At 36.4% G+C, this 19,674-nt stretch overlaps 1 protein-coding gene across 1 annotated transcript in view; it reads left to right on the forward strand.

The window, feature by feature from the left end:
• The window catches only part of CDC42BPB (CDC42 binding protein kinase beta), a 106,479-nt gene that overhangs the window by 50,897 nt on the left and 35,908 nt on the right, over positions 1 to 19,674 (forward strand). Inside the window, exons 12-21 of the mRNA XM_081938095.1 lie at positions 1,864 to 1,997; positions 4,036 to 4,278; positions 4,819 to 4,929; positions 5,449 to 5,696; positions 5,833 to 5,938; positions 6,391 to 6,515; positions 8,565 to 8,670; positions 10,615 to 10,763; positions 11,096 to 11,190; positions 11,266 to 11,345. Of these exons, the coding sequence (XP_081794221.1) occupies positions 1,864 to 1,997; positions 4,036 to 4,278; positions 4,819 to 4,929; positions 5,449 to 5,696; positions 5,833 to 5,938; positions 6,391 to 6,515; positions 8,565 to 8,670; positions 10,615 to 10,763; positions 11,096 to 11,190; positions 11,266 to 11,345 (1,397 nt within the window). The remainder of the gene's footprint in view (positions 1 to 1,863; positions 1,998 to 4,035; positions 4,279 to 4,818; positions 4,930 to 5,448; positions 5,697 to 5,832; positions 5,939 to 6,390; positions 6,516 to 8,564; positions 8,671 to 10,614; positions 10,764 to 11,095; positions 11,191 to 11,265; positions 11,346 to 19,674) is intronic.

Here is a 19,674-nt window from a genome sequence, read left to right on the forward strand (position 1 = left end):
TGTCTAACCCATGGTCTGGGGGCTGCATGCAGCCCTAATTAGTAATGTGGCCCATAAGACCCTCCAAAATAAAGGCAATTTGTTATTTATATACATTAACTACATTATATATATATTGTATGCATCCCAAGACAATTACTCTTTAATGTGGCTAGTCAAGCCAAAAGATTGGACATGCTTGCCGTAAACCATTGGAGAAAGTCAGTCTGTCCATGTATCAAAATCAATAGTCAGAGAATACTTACTTTAATTAATTCTTTTTTTGGTTTGTAAAATGCTTTTAAAAAAATATGCATCACTTCTAGTGAAAATTGCAGTTTTGAGTTTTGATTAAAATTCTCTTGTTAATCCTCCTCCAAAATTTAGAAAGTAATCATTTGAATGTAAGGATCATAACTGATTTTTTTTTCAACATAGTTACTTGCAGATAAATAAAGAACAATTCTACAACATGCATAACATATAGACACTTGTGTCTGTTTGTGTGTACATGTATGTATATTGAACTTTTTCTTTCTGTTCAAGCTATTTACCATATTATAAATCTGAGAACCATAACAGAGCATCCGTGGATAACAAATCATCTACAAATCTTATTTATTTGCCCTGCCAGATTCCTTGGCCTGCCTACCGTATTTTTTGGAGTATAAGATGCACTGGAGTATAAGACTCACCAAGGTTTTGAAGAGGCAAATAAAAAAACGTTTTTGCACTCTTGCAAACCTCCCAAAATCGATCCCTTTTTTTGCAAAAACGGAAAAACTTTTTCTTAAAAAAGGGCATGGATAGCCTTTAGGAAGCTTATGGAGTGCTCCCCGGGGCTGGGGGGGGGGTAAAATTGAACAAAAAATGGCCCATTTCTGCTCATTTCTGCCCTCCCCAGCCCCCAGGAGCTCTCTTAAAGCCTCCATAAGGGTATGCAAGGCAATTTTGGTGAAGGGGTCGGGGCTTCGAGAGGCAAAAAAATGCTGTGTTCAGTGTATAAGATGCACCCAGATTTTCAGCCTCTTTTTTGAGGGAAAAAGGTGCGTCTTATACTCAAAAAAATATGGTATTTTTTCCCAGATTAAAAAAAAAAATGAAAAAAACAACAACCTGGAATGCTGTAAACATAGTGCCAACCTTAAGTAGTATCTTTATTTGCTACTGAGGATTAAATGTAAGCCCTCATTAAAATAAAAACGAGATGTAACTGATGCCCAGTAATTCATTAGAAGTAGCAGTAAGAAGAATGGTTTAGAATGATGAAGTAGAAGGGATGCCAGACAACGTTTTGATAAACCCATGCTTTGTAATCGGCTATGTTTTTCCCTCCCCCCCCCCCCCAACAGTAGCCATATTTACAAAAGTTCGCACAACATATTTTTAAAATTCCTAAAGTATTGGTTGTTCAGAAAGATTCCCTCCTTCCCCCACCAGTTTTCCATGGTGGAATTATGATAGAAAGCCAAAGGGAAGATTTTATGTCTTATTTTCCCTCCCCTTCTTTCGTATTTTTATTTGTAGAGGTTCCCAGTTCTTGTTAGCTTAAAAGCTTAAATATAAAGAATCTTTCAATTAAAGAGATCCTGATGGCAGGAAGATTAATTTAAGCTAGAGATGACTGAAGGGTGGGGGCCTTCATTGCTTAACTTAATTTCCTGTTTCTTCCTGTAATGTCTGCACCGCACATTGGCCTGTGATTATTTCCTTCCTCTTCCTTGTGGAAAATATTCAGTGAGAATTCTCATTAGTTCAATGAGAATTCAAACAGTGATAAAATGTGATTTTTGCCTGTGTATATTGCAGCAGGGAAGAATTGTTCATCTTAATGGAGAAAAATGTTTCTCTATCCTCTGTGAAAAGAAACTTCCCTGTTCATAGATTCAAATAGGTTAGAACGGCAGTTTGAAGATGCAGTGACCTTGCGACAGGAACATGAAGATTCCACCCACAAGTTAAAAGGCCTTGAAAAGCAATGCAGGATACTAAGGCAGGAGAAGGAAGATCTCCATAAGGTATTTATTGTAGAAAATGCTTCACTGAAGTCTAGGAAATAGAGGTATAAAACAGCTGGGTTGGCCAGCTGCACAACATAGTTTAAGACTGGTTATTAATAAAATATATTACTTGTCATATCGCACACTTTTTCTCCAGAGCATGGGAATAATATATTTCAGCATAATAGGAATTCTATAATATAGACATGCAGTATTTTTTTAGGATTACATAAATCCGCAATCTTCATGGATGAGTAGACAATAATCAGGATCTAGACTTTACTAATCCAGACTTCTTTCGCTGCTCCATTATATTTACTTAATAATTCCCCAACTATTGGAGAGAGATGCAAGGTTTATTTAAGTGTTTTTTTAATAAACGAAACAAAAAAAAGCCAGAAGAAATTTGTCACTAAAACACGGCAACCTGCAATTGCCAACAAGACATTCTACGCTGTAATGTCATAGCCATAAATCTAGTTTCTTACCCATGAACAAGCAATGCCACATTTCATTAACTTTCTCTTATTTCCTCTACTGCTTTCCTCCATACATCAAAGCCAATTGAGAGTAACATTTCAATTGTGGATTAAACTGAATTATATCCTGTATATATTTTTGCATAAGGAAAACGTATTCTACATAATTATATAGTGGTGTACAAAATGTTTTGAATTTAAAATTTTCATTCTGGCCTAATCATAACTCTGTCACTTCAAGCTCAGAACATTTCTGCTAATACCAGAACAGTGTCTAAATGCTTTTTGTGAGGTAAAGCAGCCTGTTTCAATTTTGAAATGGGATGTATGAGTTTCGGAATAGGATGTTTTGGGCTCAAAATATTTGACACACCACTAATTGTAGTGTTTGGGTGGGAAACCATTTGAGAATTGCAGGGTTATAGGCTGGACATGGAACCTTTCCTTAACCAAGTTAAAAAACCTGCACAGATGCAATCACGGAATCACACTTGTTGCTCAGAATTACAAAAGGTTGCCTATCCTTGGGTTAGAGCAGCGCTGGCGAACCTTTTTGGCACTGAGTGCCGTGCACATGCATCTCAGAAACTGGAAGAGCAGCCGTCCCGTGTGCATGCACACACCAGGAAGATAATCTTCCGGCTTCTGGTGTGCATGCCCATGAGAAGATCAGCTGGCTGGTGTGCATGCACGTGGTAGAAACTGGAAGATCACCTTCCTGGCTCATGCATGCACACCGGGTGCCTGCTCTTCCGGTTTCCGGCACTCCCGCACATATGAAGACCAGCTGGCCGATGTGCCAGGACCCGGAAGAACAATGGACAATGGCTCATTAGAGGCCAAGCATCTAAGTAAAAAACTATATACATAACTATGTTAAGGTATTCCCTGTCTTTAATTCCAGTGAGAAACTGCTTTTCCTGTGCAATCTCTAAAGAATAGATGATCACCAAGTGTAAAGATTTTACTTATTTCTTATCCCCTGGCTTCTTTTGCCACGAATTGCAGCAGAATATTTCAAATTATATTCTTTTTCTGCTTCTGGGAAGGAAAGGATCTGCAAAATGCAAGTGGAGAGCAAAAGCAGCAACTACAGAAGAATATTTTTTAAAAAATCTATATATATTTTTTCTTTGAAGATGGAGGAGAAAAGAAGAGAGAAGGAAATAGAACAATGGAAGATGTGAGAATGGAGGAAAGATAAGGAAGAGAGAAAGAATTAATCATATAATGCTAGGTACAGTGTGTAAATGAGATGAGTAAAAGATAGGAGAAGAAAGAGAAATAGATTTTAAAAAGTAAGAAAAGAGGAATAATAGAGAGAAATTAAAAATAAATGTATAGTGTATTGTGTATATCAAGCTGGTGATATAATAAAAAGCCAATATTAATATTATATTTAAATATTCTTAATACACTGAGGATAGGAGGGAGACGCAAAGCCATTGCCCCAAAGTTGCCAGGGTATAATTGTAGCATGCTTCTGTACAGTTTGCTAAGTACTATTTGACATTAACCAAATGTATCTTAAAACTCAGTATAGCTTTAAACTTGATTTGGGCTGTTCCTTTCACCAGCAACTTCTTGAGGCATCTGAAAGATTAAAGATACAGTCGAAAGAATTAAAGGATGCTCAGCAACAAAGAAAACTAGCAATGCAGGAGTTCTCAGAACTGAATGAGAGGATGGCAGACTTGCGTTCTTACAAGCAAAAACTCACTCGACAACTTCGTGACAAAGAGGAAGAAGTGGAAGTGATCATGCAGAAAACAGACTCTATGAGACAAGAAATGCGTAAATTGGAAAAAGCAAGGAAAGAGGTAGTTCATCAGGGTGTTTGAGGAGCATGGATTTTAACTGCTACTGCTACGTAGTAAAGTTATTATACTCACATCTCTATAATAAGGCACTTTTGTTAAAAAATTTATCTCATCATAACAATACTGTATTTTTTCCATTCTTTATTCTGATATTTTCTACATATCAAGCTTATTTTTAAAACATAATAGAATCTGCTTCTTACTTGGAGTGTACATTTGCTGTAAAAATAATCTAATCTAGATTCAGTGAAACATTAAAATATGGTAGAAACCAATACAATGAAAATAAAGTATCAGAAAACATTTTTCTTTAAGTTTCAGAAATAAATTATGAGGATATCTCAGTGTATCCTTATAGTGACCTGTTTTTACACTCTATTTTCCTTTTCCTGTATGTCTTGCTGTTTTTAAAATGGGCTTTAGCTTATTTTTTAGTAATTCAAGGATTTTATACAATAGCTAGTTCCTCTTGATGTTGTAGAATTAATAATGGCTAAGCTCAAGTTGTTTCTATAATTATGCTTATTTTTCTTTTTATAGCTAGAAGGACAACTTGATGATGCAGTAGCAGAAGTATCAAAAGAGCGGAAACTTAGAGAATGTAGTGAAAAAGCAGCTAAACAGCTGGAAAATGAACTGGAAACACTAAAGGTGACTATGTTATGAATGATTAAACCATCTTGAGGCTTACTTTATTTGGGAAGAACAAGAAGTGTGTGTTTAATATATTCCATTTTACAGTTGCAAACTTTGTTCTAGAATTTAGCTTTCAGGAAGCTCAATACAATTATTATTAATTTTATATTCATATTGAAACATCTAAGACCAAATTGGCATCATATACATTTCATTTATAGTCAGTTGCAGATATTAGACATTCCATTAAAAATATTGGATTAGGTGATATGCTTCCAGCCTCACGGTAGAAATTGTTTTCATAGAGTTTTCTCACCTTGGAAAAAGTAAACAGCAGGTCCTTTTACAGAATATCCATCATTCTTATGGCTTAGAACTCTGGGAATTCCAATTTCTTGTTGCTTCCAAGAGCTAACCAATATGTTTGAAGCATCCTGATTTGTCTCTTGGTTCAATCAAATATTTACTTTTGATATTAGAGAGATAAACTTTTACATCCTCCCCTTTTTAGAAACAATTTTTGCTCTTTTGCAGGTAAAGCAGGGAGGACGTGGTGCAGGAATGGCCATGCAGGAGCATCAGAAGGAGCTAGCTAAGGAGAACTCAGAGCTTCAGAATAAAATTTCATTTTATGAAGAAGAATTGGTCAGGCGAGAAGCTTCCCATGTCTTGGAAGTAAAAAATGTGAAAAAGGAGGCACATGATATAGAAAGCCATCAGCTTGCCCTTCAAAAAGAAATCATGGTATTAAAAGATAAACTGGATAAGGCAAAAAGAGAGAAGTAAGTACTCTATACCGTTGTGTTTTGAAAGCTTTTTTTTATTGTTCAAAAAGTATCTGAAATCCAAAAGTAAAGTAGAAAAAAAGGTGTTAGCAATCTTTGGAATGGCATTTATGGGATCTTATTTCAATTCTAGGCACAGTGAGATGGAAGAAGCTGTGGGAACTCTAAAAGACAAGTATGAACGAGAGAGAACGATGTTGTTTGAAGATAACAAGAAATTAACAACTGAAAATGAAAAGGTAATTGAGATTAAACAGAAACATTTTTTTAATCTCAAGTAGTATGTAAATTCAGATTTTTTCAATTCCCCTCCCCTAAAAAATGTAAGAAAATGATAGAAATATTTCTGAACATTGTGTGTGTGTGTGTGTGTGTGTGTGTGTGTGTGTGTGTGAGAGAGAGAGAGAGAGAGAGAGAGAGAGAGAGAGAGAGAGAGAGAGAGAGATTGCTAACTATAGGAGAAGATGCTCGAGCCACCTCTGTTGGAAGACATTTCCAAGTAAAACTTTGATGAATTATTTTGCTTTTTTAAAAATAAAATCACATATGTATGCACTTTGTCTGGTACAAGGCTTCCACTATTTGGTGCACAATCTGGCATGTTGCAAGCAGTTTACGCTTAGCTTGAATGGGCTGTAAGTTACATTAAATTACACTTATGAAAACTACTAATTGCATTCTGTTGTCACAGCTTTGTTCCTTTGTCGATAAATTGACATCGCAAAACAGACAATTAGAGGATGAGCTTCAGGATTTGGCAGGAAAGAAAGAATCTGTGGCCCATTGGGAAGCTCAGATTGCAGAAATCATTCAGTGGTATGTACCCTTTGGGGATCCAGTAAAAAATATATATACTTGGAGTCTTCTCAACAGAAGTAAAATTTGAAGATAATTGAAATGTATCATTTTGTGAATGTGATCAACTTTATTAATTACACATAACAGCAAATGTTAATAGGTTAGAATATTGTCTTCTCTTTTTTCTCACCCTTACAAGCCATTTAGCAATTCCGTATTGACTAATTTCTCTACAATGAGAGCAACTAAATCTTAGTTTTAATTATTGCCTAAATGCCAACAGAAAAGTTTTTCACAACGGCTCTCCTTCATTTTGCTATTTCAATGTTTTTATACTAAAAAATCTGAGAGCTCTGGTACCAGATAAGTAAGATGAAACAGTGTTGAACCTTTAAATATTTTCTTAAATTACATGATAATGTAGCCAAAAGAGTAAAGGGATTTGTTTTCCCTTTGCAATAGAGCTTCATTATTCCCCCACTATAATATTCTCCATAAATTTAATAGTCAGCCTGAATGGAAAAAATATTACATTCTTCACTGACCCCAATGTGGAGGATTTGTCTAAGGGCAGTAAAACCTTATTATATTTCTTCTCTTTAATATTTTCATAAATAACTCAAAGTAGCAAATATACCTAATACTCCTACTCCCCCCCCTCGTTTTGTGCAGAGTTAAAAATAAAACGGTGCCTTTAATGTTAAAGTTAATATTTTAAAGAGCAAATATGAAATTTCAGAAACATGAAGAGAAATTTCCAACTATTTGTAAATTTGTTAAGACAAGAGTTTTTCCCAAGTATTTTTACCAGCTGGATTGTACTGAAATAAGCTATGAACAGACATCTGTCTCTTTGTTGTATATGACTATAGTTCCTTCCATTACTGTCTCAGTCTTTTCAGCCCACAGACTCTCATATTATTGACTTGGAGGATGGGAGGAAAAGGCCAAGAATTTAAACTCTTGGGGAGAAACGTAAACATAGGGTTCAGTTTCTATTTGTAGCAGAAGGCAGTTCCTTTGTTCATTGTTGTCTTCAGTAAAGTGGCTAATCTGTGTTGTGCCTGCCTGCCAAAGCAAGTTTATGAATATGGGTTAACTGTTAAGTTAGATGAGACATATTATTATTTTCATTAATTAATTAATATTATTAATATTGTTATTAATACTGTTAATAATATTTGTTTTCCTCTTGATTGAAAGATAAGGTTCTAAAGCATAATATCCATGGAGGAAGTTTTATTTGAACTTCTAAGCTAGCCTACATGGTAAAAATAGTCTTGGCTTGTCGCTCTCGTAGTCCTGAACATTGTGATTGAAGTAGCTGGTTTAAGTAATTTTTGGCTTTTGTCTTGTTTCATTTTAATTTTATGAAGGAACTGAAAGGGTCTTCCTTTGAAAGCCTCACTGGGCAGGAAAAAAAGATTTAAAGGGGTTATATTTCAAGAGCCATATTATAAATGAAACTTCCTCATCCTGAAAACACGAGGAAAGGAATTTCAAATATGAGCTTGGAATTTGTTCTATTCTTAACCAACAATATGGTGAAATATAAATGTTTCCACTGCAGAGGAAACATATTATAAGTGAAATAAAATTGAAAAAGGGTGAAAGAGCCATACTGGCACAATGCTTAGAATGTAATATTGCAGGATAATTCTGCTGATTGCTAGCAGTTCAATTTACACTGGCTCAAGTTTGACTCAGCCTTCCATCTTCCCGAGGGTGTAAAAGGAGGATCCAGATTGTTGGGGGCAATATGCGGATTCTGTAAACTCCTTAGAGAGGGTTGTAAAGCACTGTGGTATATAAGTCTAAGTGCTATTGCTATGTTGATTCCAAACAACAAAACTATAAACATGAAAAGAGCCACATAACTGATAAATATTGTTTAATCGTAGATAGAAAAAGTGTCTTGTCTCTGCTAGTTTCAAATGTATGATATCTTTTCATTCAAGACCATATTTTGATAGTTTTGCTAATGTTTTAATGTGATTGAATACATATGAAACATTTTCGAGTAATTGCCTATGTAAAATAATGTTTCTGATATGCCTTACACACTAGGGTCAGTGATGAAAAAGATGCACGTGGCTATCTTCAGGCACTAGCTTCTAAGATGACAGAAGAACTTGAATCATTGAAAAGCTCTAGTCTGGGATCAAGAACACTGGTGAGCATGGAAATGTTCATGATTAATTAATGGGAAAGCTTTATAATGTCTGATGTTTAAATTGCAATTCAATCACTACCAACTATGGCTGCTGGTATCCCACTTAGATGTCATAGGAGAGTGAAGAGTTCAGCATTAAACACGTTCCTCATAATCCAACAGAGTCATTGCATCGTCTGAGCTATACCATGGCATGAATATAGTGCTTATAGCTGAGAAAAATCCTCTCACATGTTTTTGCCATCCTCTGTAAGTGAGAGTCTGCTGCTCTAAAAGAAGAGGAAAAGGTTGTTTATTATTCAGTTGTGGTGTTTCTAAAGCTCCTTGATACATTGGAAATGAGATCCATATAAACACCATGATGGCTCAAATCATCAGTCTGTTTAATTCATCAATTTGGGCAGATAGTTTAAGATGCCCACAAATAGGATATGAATTACCGTAAATTGTTTTCTACTCTTGTTGCTTCCAGTCTGTCCTTTTTATATGCTGATTCTGTACGTAAAGTTATCCTATGTACTCACTGAGTGACAATTCCATGATCTATGTGTTCACATCTTCAGCCTATGATTTCCACAAATGAATTTTGCATCGAATGAAGGATTTATACTTTATCTATTAAAAATTATCTCCTGGTGAGTTCTCATTGAATGAGATCTGAGTTCTATTATTATGAGAGATGAAGAAAAAAACCAGCTGCTATCTCACTATTATACATATTTTTCTAAATTTCATTATACCTTCTTTTACTAACCCTATTTTCCAGATTAGAAACACTTGACCAATTTCGAATTCTATGCCTTTTTCTACTATTTCTACATCCTTCTTTGAGACAAAGTTACTCCCTCATTATGAATCCTTTTATATTTTCCAACATTCCTGGTTCATTGTTCTAAATCAAAACTGAAACTAATCACATTTGATTTAATCCTTTAATCCTTAAGAATTAAGTAGCTATTTAAAGAAGGTTGTAGTACTGTACTTTTATTTCCTCTCATTTAGTTTTTATTTTAAGTATTACCTATTTTGAAATCCATTTGAGAAGAATGACTAGATTATAACATTTGGAAGAAGAATAGACAATAATAACATATTATTTGACGCTACAATAAAAGCAGGAATTGGAGATGATATACAACCCAAAGAAAAAGAATATAGACTTGGCAATGTTTCATAGGACAGGAGGTGGTTTCTTCTGATGTTCCCTTTGCTCTTTTCCACTCCTTTCAATATATTGGGAAATAAAATGTTTCACCTATTACACGCCAAGGAAAGAGTGGTACTCCTGTGACCTGCAAGTTTAACAGAGGTCCATAATGCAACATCCTGGTTAAGTGTTGCTGGCATTGCGTTCTCTCTTTTTTCAGATTGCATTTATGTATATCTGATAAGAAAGTAAAATCAATAGGAACTGATTGAGAAATACAGGTAGCCCTTGACTTATGACCACAGTTGAGCCCAACATTTCTGTTGTTAAATGAGATGTTTGTTAAGTGAGCTTTGTCCCATTTTACGACCTTTCTTACAACAGTTGTTAAGTGAAACACTGCAGTTGACCCGTTAGTAACCTGCTTGTTAAATGAGCCTGGCTTCCCCATTGCCTTTGCTTGTCAGAAGGTTGCAAAACATGACCTTGGGACACCACAAGTATGAACCTATTACCAAGCTTCTAATCACATGATCGTGGGGATGCCTCAAAGGTTGTGACTGTGAAAAATGGACATAAGTCATGTTTTTCAGTGCCGTTGTAACTTTGAACAGTCACTAAATGAATGAGGAGTACCTGTTAAGAGCTATTCTGACATTTTTTCCAATTATATAGAACTTTTCAAATCAAACATGCACTCATTAATAGTCGTACGTACAAGTGAAATTTTTGAATAGCATTAATATTTAAAATGTTATTAATAATGTAGAGGAAATAACAATTGCTTGATGTAACAGGATCCACTCTGGAAAGTGAGACGAAGTCAGAAGCTGGATATGTCAGCAAGGCTGGAATTACAGTCTGCTCTTGATGCTGAAATACGTGCCAAACAGCTAGTCCAAGAAGAATTAAGGAAAGTGAAAGATGCCAACATGTCCTTTGAAAGGTAATTTTTGAAAGGGCTGGGTCCTGTGTAATGATGTATTTTAACATGTATTAAATACTTCTTTTATGCTGATCTCTTCTAGGCATTTGTTTCTTTCTGATGGTACTCAGCAACTGGTATTTAATTTAATTGGTATAACTGTCTTTAGTCTTGGAAGCAGTCTATCACACCCATGAATTATAACCATGAATAACACTTACCTCTATTATGGAAATGAAAAATAACTAAATTTAGGAGGGTTGGAAGAGCCACTCTACAAAGAACAGAGGCAGTAAAATATGTGGTGGTTAACTATATTTCACATGTCACTGTATTTCCATTCTGTCATTTAGCAAACTAAAGGAATCTGAAGCAAGAAATCAGGAACTCTTAGAAGAAGTTGAAGGTTTTAAAAAGAAACTGGAGGAAAAATACCGATCAGATTCAGGTGAAAATTTAGCCAACATATGATTGCAGAATGATTACTCTTGTTGGTTTATTTATTTATATATTTCTTTTTTAGGTCTTAAACTTTCAGATTTCCAAGTTTCCATTTTTGAGTACTTCAATACCTCTCCTCTTACGCATGATCTGACTTTCAGAGTGAGTATTAAAATGTGATTACAAACATTTGCCAAAGATAACACAGAAATGCATGTTGAATTGCACGTTGAGTGCAGAGTCTATACATAAAAACGTTGGTCTTGTATAAACTTACTAAACACATTTCAGAATATATTCTCCTATTCCTACCAATTCTACCATCACTTGCACTGTCCTTAACTTGTAACGGTGGCAGGTGCGCTGGTACTGTTCCTACTGAAGTTAGAGTATTATTTTATTGTGTGTTTTTATGTTTGCTGCATTGTTTATATATTACTTATTTTTATGTAACTTGAATCATGGGAAACAAATGAAGTAAAGGGGAAGACAGGATTTAAATTTCTGTGTTAGGCTGAAATATTTCCTATTCTATAATTTCCACTTTATTTTTTTCATTAATAAATAAGAATCTCTCCTCAGTACCTTTTCTCCAATTGTCAGCTTAATTCTTCCACATCCTTTGTCAAACCACATCCCTAAAGAAAGAGAAAATTCACTTGTATCTTCTGGCATTCTTTACCCTTCAGTCTCTCACAACATGGGCAAACAGGCTTCTTTCCAGACTATCCCTTCCCATTGAGAAAACAGATGAAGCATTATTAAAATAGTAAAGAGAACATGATTTAGAGTAATGAGATCTACAATTATACTTTAGAGGCTCTGCTGGTCCACTATATTAACCAGTACCAGACAAGTATCATAGCTTGCTGTTGCTTTTGCCTAACAGGAAAAAAAAACATCCTTATATTTATACAATTTTATAACAATAAATATAACCCATTGCTGATTAATATAGTTGATTAAACTAATGAATTCATATTTCTTCGCCTTTATAAATTCTAAATCTAAAGTGTGCTAAATAATATTATTTAAAATGTGATATTAAACTTGCAATGGATCTGTTGGCTAGAATTCAGATGAAAAGGCCATTTCACACGAGAGAAAGAAAAAATATGTCAAGATTTACCATTTCAAGATCAGCTTATCCATCTTTTGCCAGCCAAATACTCAGAAAAGGTCACAGATTGGATGAAAATAGCCATACCCAGCTGTTTGTATCATAATGGTGGTGGCTGTTTGTGAAGTTGTAGTCCACAATTTAAGCCTTTTGCAGAGTGTTTGGTTTAAACTTCAGGTGCACATGCCTGGGCCATTTACAAATAGTTTTCCCCTGAGGTTAATAAAGGAAAGTATCATATGGTATTATTAATGTTATGTTCAACACACTTGATCTCCCTAAATTTTGTGGCTCATTCTATAAAACAGGGAAAGTTGATATTGTAAATAAGATCATATGTGAGAATAAAACACAAAAAGAGTTATTTTTTAATATCTCAGCAGCATTTGTACATGTCTTCTTTCCTTTATTTCCTTTTCAAATTTTATGCTAATTGAGAAAAAGACAGATAGTTTTTAAGTCTTTGAATGAATAAAGTAGGAACTTATTCTGTTTACTTTCCACAGAATGTGGCTGTCAGTTTTTAGCTGCTGTAAAATAATACATCACAGTATTTTTCCTACATAGTTAAAAGCCTTAAGTGACAGAGGCTGCACTTTTAATGAAAGTCAAGCATTATTCTTCACCAAATATTCCTTTAGGACATCTTTGCCTATATGCATTTTCTTTTAAGCATGTACTCGTGGTAGCTTCCAAATATGATAGTAGAAACCAAAAACTGAATATGGAACTGGCAACAACTTTTGAAAGTCTATTCAGTTAATTTCTTCACTTAAATCTGTATTTCATTTGCTCTATGTAGTATGATTAGCACATTCACAGCATCTCCAGTTCACCTTTATTGAAATCCAGAGTTCCAGTCTGTATAGCCTTTTCCACTAAGACCATTGTCCTCTCTTTCAGCGAATGCAATGTTTTCAGAGATCCTTTGCCCAGAAATTCTTATTATTGCCATTGTGTCAAAGAAATGGCATAGTTTCCCACCTGGTCTGTTTTTTGAGGTGATTATAACTCAAATGCCTCTTTGCTATTCTGACCACCTTCTTCAGTATTGTTGCATTATGGCAAGGCTAGGACCAAGAAATCAGTTCTCCTTCAGTTGCAAGCTGATTTGTATGATGGTGCAGTCTTTGAGCCTTGAAATTCAAAATCATTTTAAGTAGAAGAAGCAGTCGACTAGTTACAAGATGCTAATAATTCACCAGTTCTCCAGGCTTTCAGTACTGCTGAAGATAGCAGAAGATGCCTGAGTCAAGGTGACCATTATGTCATTAATCTTTCACCATGTTAAAAATCTTCACATAATGGAAGAAGACGGAAACCAATTCCCTTTCCAACATTCATCTTCTAGGTCTATTATAGTCAAGATATCTCTGTCAGGCTCCTACTGTCCAAAATATTCAATAACAGGCCGTTAGATAATCTCAGCAGCACTTAGGTGGAAAATCATCAGTAAAGTATCCACCTCAAAAGCATTATGAGGTGTGTACTATCAAATATGAAGGGGAAATGCCATCATTTTAGTGGAATAAAGTTTGTCCATTTTCATTTCACTTGGCAGATGTATTTTCAAGATTTCAAGAAGAAGCAAAATTTGCTAAGAATTAAAATCAGTGGAAATAAAAAACCTACACACTCTTGTTCAAATGCCAGGTTTCTGACATAAAAAAGAATCAGATCAAGATAAAAAATGTACAATAACCTGCTTGTGTAAGTCTGCACATTGTCTTATAAGTAGGGATGTGGCTGTCTTCAGAATTAATCATATTCAAACTGATGGTAAATAGTAGTCAGAACCTTCCTGCCATTACCGTATTTTTCAGAGTATAAGACCCACTTTTTCCACCCTAAAAGTGGGTGAAAATTTGGGGGCAATTTATACACCGAATGTAGCCCTGCCCACCCACTGCCCCCCACCCTTTGGCCTCTGCCTCCTAGCAATTTATTTCCTTGTAGCAAATGGGGAAAATGGGGCTTGCGGAGGCGGCAATAAGCTACGGCAATCCCTGCAGCCTGAAACAGCTGATTATTGGGAGCCCCGTGCTGAAATTGAAAGTGAAACGGGCTGTTTACTGCAAGGAGAAAATTGCTGGGAGGCAGAGGCAGATTTTTTTTTCTTGTGATAATCAGGCTAAACTGAAACAGGCTGTTTGCTGCAAGGAGGTAAGTCAATAACTATAAATGCTTATAGAATGTTCAAATTATTAGATTTATTTTTTAAAACTGCTTTATTATTGTTCTAGAGAACTTAACAAAATGAAGAAGCTTTTTTTAAAATAAATGCTTGATCTGAAGAGGCCCAGTGCTATTGTATCTTCTTTTAAATAGCAGAGAATAATGTATACTTCCAGAAAGTCACGTCAATTTTAACAGCATCTGTACAAGTATATAGTCTGAAATGTAACACCACAAACAGTGTATATCATCTGCACTGTTTGCTGTTTGCTGCAAGGAGGCAAATTGCTGGGACGCAGAGGCAGATTCCCCCCCCCCCCCTGCCTTGTTTTCCTCACCAAAAGCTAGTGTGTCTTATACTTCGGAGCGTCTTATACTCCGAAAAATATGGAAGTTAAAGTGACTGTGATCAAGCCATATAAAGTTTAGCTGGTTTGTAGGATATTTCTGACGTTTATGCAGTTGCCTCTTCCAACCAAAGGCATGGTCTGTAAAGAGTTTACAGAGCATCAGAGGGATCTCATAGTTGGAAGATATCAGTCAGGAGAAAGGTAGAAAAAAATTTCCAAGTCAGTGGATATACCATGGAACACAGTGAAGATAGTCATCAGCAAGTGGAGAAAATATGGCACAACAATGACATTACCAAAAACCTTGGGGGGGCGGCATTATAGGAAGTCTGCCAGTCTGACTCCCTCTTTCTTACGCAAAGGGATTGAGAGTATCTCTCTGGAGGATTCTCTGAAGTCTTTCATCTTTCATCTTTATCAGAAAGAATGGCAGGTTCAGGCCTGTACCGAATCTTCTCCATCTTAACTTCTATTCCCGTGATGGTGAACTTATGGCACGCATAGACATTTGTCAGGGCACGCGAGGTGTTGCCCTGTCAGCTGGCCAGTGCACATGCACAAGCTGGCCAGCTGACTTTGGCCTTCTTTTGAGGCCATTTTTCACCCTCTGGAGGCTTCCTTGAAGTCTCCGAAGTGCGAAAAACCGGCCCTACGGGCAAACTAGAAGTTTAGAAATGGACTTCTGGTTTGCTCGTAGGGCCAGTTTTAGCCCTCCTGAGTGTTCAGGGGCCTTCAGGAGGCTTCCCTAAAGGCTCTGGGGGGCTAAAACCGGCCCTATGAGCAAACTGGGTCCTGTTTGCTTGTAGGGTTGTTTTTTGCCCTCCAGAGCCTTCAGGGAAGCCTCCTGAAGGTCCCTGAAGGCTCCAGAGGGCTAAAACCAGCCCTACGAGCAAACCAGAAGTCCATTCCCGAACTTCTGGTTTTCCTGTAGGGCTGTTTTTTTGCACTCTGGAGTCTTCAGGGAAGCTCCTGAAGCCTCCGGAGGGCCTCCGGGGGGGGGGGGGGGGAAGGGATGCTGTTTTTGCCCTCCCCAGGCTCCTATAAAGCCTCTGGAGCCTGGGGAGGGCAAAAAAAGCATGGCAAAAACGAGGGGGGGAGCGCTGGTCATGTGCGCATGCATGCTGGGGTCATGCGCATAGCGCCCATGACCTCCCTGCGCTCCCCTGCTTTTGGCACGTGAGCCAAAACAAGGTTTGCCATCACTGTTCTATTCTAACTGCTCTGCTTTAAGATTATCTTTGTTGCTATTGTTCTTCCCCTCCTGTAAGACAGTTCATATATATTGCCTTGAAAAATGCCTATTTTTTCATTTTTATTATTATTACATTTATATGCCACCCATGTTGCTGTGGGACCACTCAGGGTAGCTTACAATAGTAGAATGTAAAATTATAAAAATATGTAAATATAGCATTAGTAAAACAATGAGTTATTAGCAAAAATAAATAATGAAAACATACAAAGTGAATTAAAAGATGGGTGGAAAAGGAGCAAGATGTGGGGTGGGTGGGATCTACTGTTAGTCTAATAGCCACCACCAGTACATTGTACTATTGCATCTCTCTTTATTTTATACGTAGTACAGGGATTTTTATACCAACACAACTTTTCCCATTTGTCACAACTTTGTGGGATTTTTTTTCAATGGATGGCACCAGGCCCATTCTCCATGTCTAAGATAGCATTTTTGTATCAATTGACTATGTCGTCACTGCTTATTTTTGTTCTTATCTTTTTAATCATACAGCTAGGCTGTTCTATTTTTGCATATCCTGGCTCTTTCTTTATTATGATGAAAGATATATAATGTGGAGAGGCAGGAGTCAATACTACTTTCCTTTCCATTGGTGCATCTTATATGCAAGCTCTCATCAAGAACAAAGACAAAGATCATTCTTCAGCTATTGAGCCATGTGTCAATTGTAAATTTAATAATTGGTTTTGCCCATAGTCACCTGTGTCCCTTAATGAGTGGCATGTTCATTCCACTCCTCTGAATTCAGATATCCCTGGCTCTAGTTCTTCATTCCTGACTTCAAGGAATCTTTCCCCAAAATCTCTTATCAAAATTTACCTTTGATGCCTCCCTAACTGTATCCTTTGGCTCTGCTTATCAAATCTCAGTGAGGCTTTTTAAAGATCAATATTTTAAATTGCAGGAAAGCTGGTAATACCCAATCTGCAGCCTGGGTAAGATAGATATGCAATGGATGTTGATGGAAATTTCTTTTGTGTTGCATTTATTTTCTCATGGAATGGAGTCTCTCTGTACCTTTTTCTAACTGTTCCCTCTTTAGCTCCATGCTGTTCCCACCATGGTGTTCTTGAACACCATAAGGCACTGTTTTATTACTTCTTGCCCGCTGATGCATCACTTCTTCAACTGTCCTAACTTAAGTATGGCTGTTCTACCCAAAGCTTAATTCCCTGAACCATACAACTTGATGGATTTAGTTCTAACCAAGTTAGAAATTCTCCCAGTTTCTTGAAAATCCTCCTGAAAGGCTTCCAATGCAACCAAGTAGTAATCCTTTGAAAATATCCTATATCAATGAAATTCCTCATAACAACAATACATTTGACACTCTCTCCTATATATATACCAAGTTATCATTGCTTTCACCTTCATTGGGGATAGCTCTTCATATTTTTTTAACCTGCTAATAAAATATTTTGTGAAAATCCTAGTAATCCTGTATCTGCTGATACGTTTGCCAGTTTTGGTTTGGAGTTTTTACCTTGTTCTCTTCATGCTAATACTAAATCACACAAGTCTATAGCAATCACCTTTGGTCATTTTTCATTCATGCCATAAAAATGATATATTTGAAAGTACAGCAGTGGTTTTTTTAGCTGTGCCAGTCTCCAATTTTCATTTGACATGATATTTTATTATCTTCCCTTTCCCCCAATCCCTCAATTTCAATGGAAACCTAAAGCAGCAATGTCTCTGTGGGATCCATGCCATTCAGCAAGGGTGACAGGATTATTTGCAGTTTTTCTTCCAAAACTCGCCATGCTGGATTGGTAATCACCCAGGCTTAACTTTTCACCTTTCTCCAACATTATGGAAGGGATGCCTGCTCTCAGATTGCTGCTACTTTGGAAAAAAATGATTTTTGATCACTTCGTGATTATTAAACCCTCTAATGTGGAAAACACAATGAAGAAGAACCTGTAACTGGACTTCTTCAACAGGTCATCTGTGAATTCAGATATCCTTCCTCATAGCAGCTCAGAGGAACTATTTTTTTCATTTCCCTTTCCCCTCCAATGATAATTTTGACAAAAAGCCAACTTGCAAATAAACATTTTATTTGTAAACCAAAGTCTAGGAGTTTGTATTTAACATGATTTTGGAGAGTAGTTAACATGATTGATAGCCATTTGATGTAGCTAGATAGTATCTGGCATTTTGTTTACATTGAACTTTGTATAAAATAAAGAGTATCAAGGAATTATAATGTATATTACATCTAATAATAACATATTTATCTAATAGCATATTTACAGACCACCTACATATTTTAGATTTTCAAAGTGATGTTATTTTCTTAGCAATAATCATATTCTATTTCTCCTAAATGCAAAAATACACATACACATGCAGTACTTTAGTTCTCTCTCTCTCTCTCTCTCTCTCTCTCTCTCTCTCTCTCTCTGTCTCTGTCTCTGTCTCTCTGTCTCTATCATCTATCTGTCTGTCTGTCTGTCTGTACATATTTATTCACAATGTGAACACTCATGTGTTTTTTTTTAACTTTGTCTATGTGTCAGATGAATTAACATAAAACATAGTTGTAGCTTTTCAAGTAGTAAGCCGATTATTTTATTCCTTTATAATACATTGTATCTTGTGACAGGGATGTGAAATATTGGTTAAAGTGTTGGATTGGTGAATTCAGATTCAAGTTTATCTTCATCCATTACTGGATGATTTGGGTCACCGTTCTTTTCAGACCAACAGACAACCCATGGGTAGTTGTTTGAAGAAGAATGAAAGGAAATATTGCCGTGTGTGCCCCTATAAATTCCCAAATAAGACAGAATATCAAACTTATAATAAATTGGATTTTTTATCCTTATCCATGTCTTCACTTTTAGAGATGTCTTTTATAACCATAAAAGTCATCCCACTGTAGGGACGTGGTGGCTCAGTGGCTAAGACGCTGAGCTTGTTGATCAGAAAAGTCGGTGGTTCCGATCCCTAGCGCCATGTAATGGAGTGAGCTCCCATTACTTGTCCCAGCTTCTGCCAACCTAGCAGTTCAAAAGCACATAAAAATGCAAGTAGAAACATAGGAACAACCTTTGGTGGGAAGGTAACAGCATTCCGTGCGCCTTCGGTGTTTAGTCATGCCGGCCACATGACCACAGAGACATCTTTGGACAGCACTGGCTCTTCGGCTTTGAAACAGAAGAGGAGCACCGCCCCCTACAGTCAGGAGGAATGACTAGCACATATGTGTGAGGGGAACCTTTACCTTTTTTATAACCATATTTCCTTCCTCCCCTTCCTCCTCCTCCACTATTTTTGCAGCTGCACTTTGATTTGTGTATTCCATGCCATTTAGAGAGTACAGCTTTGAGATACACTTTAATAATAAAAAAACATAATTAACTAATGTTTTTATGTAGATTTTGGCATTTGGTTGGACTTTGTAATCAAGTGGAATATTGTGTCTCTAATCAGTTCAAAATAACTTCAGATGATTTGGGGAGGCTAACCAATGAGGACTTTCTCTTAGAAGGAAAAGTCAGTTCAGAATCTATCAGAATAATTTCTAGCAGAATAATTTCCATTGTGTTCTGGGGGCTTGTTTTTAGTAGGGGCGGAGGAACTCTC

The sequence above is a fragment of the Natrix helvetica genome (genome assembly GCF_964273705.1).
Source record: "Natrix helvetica genome assembly, chromosome: 1".
Taxonomy (NCBI): domain Eukaryota; kingdom Metazoa; phylum Chordata; class Lepidosauria; order Squamata; family Natricidae; genus Natrix; species Natrix helvetica.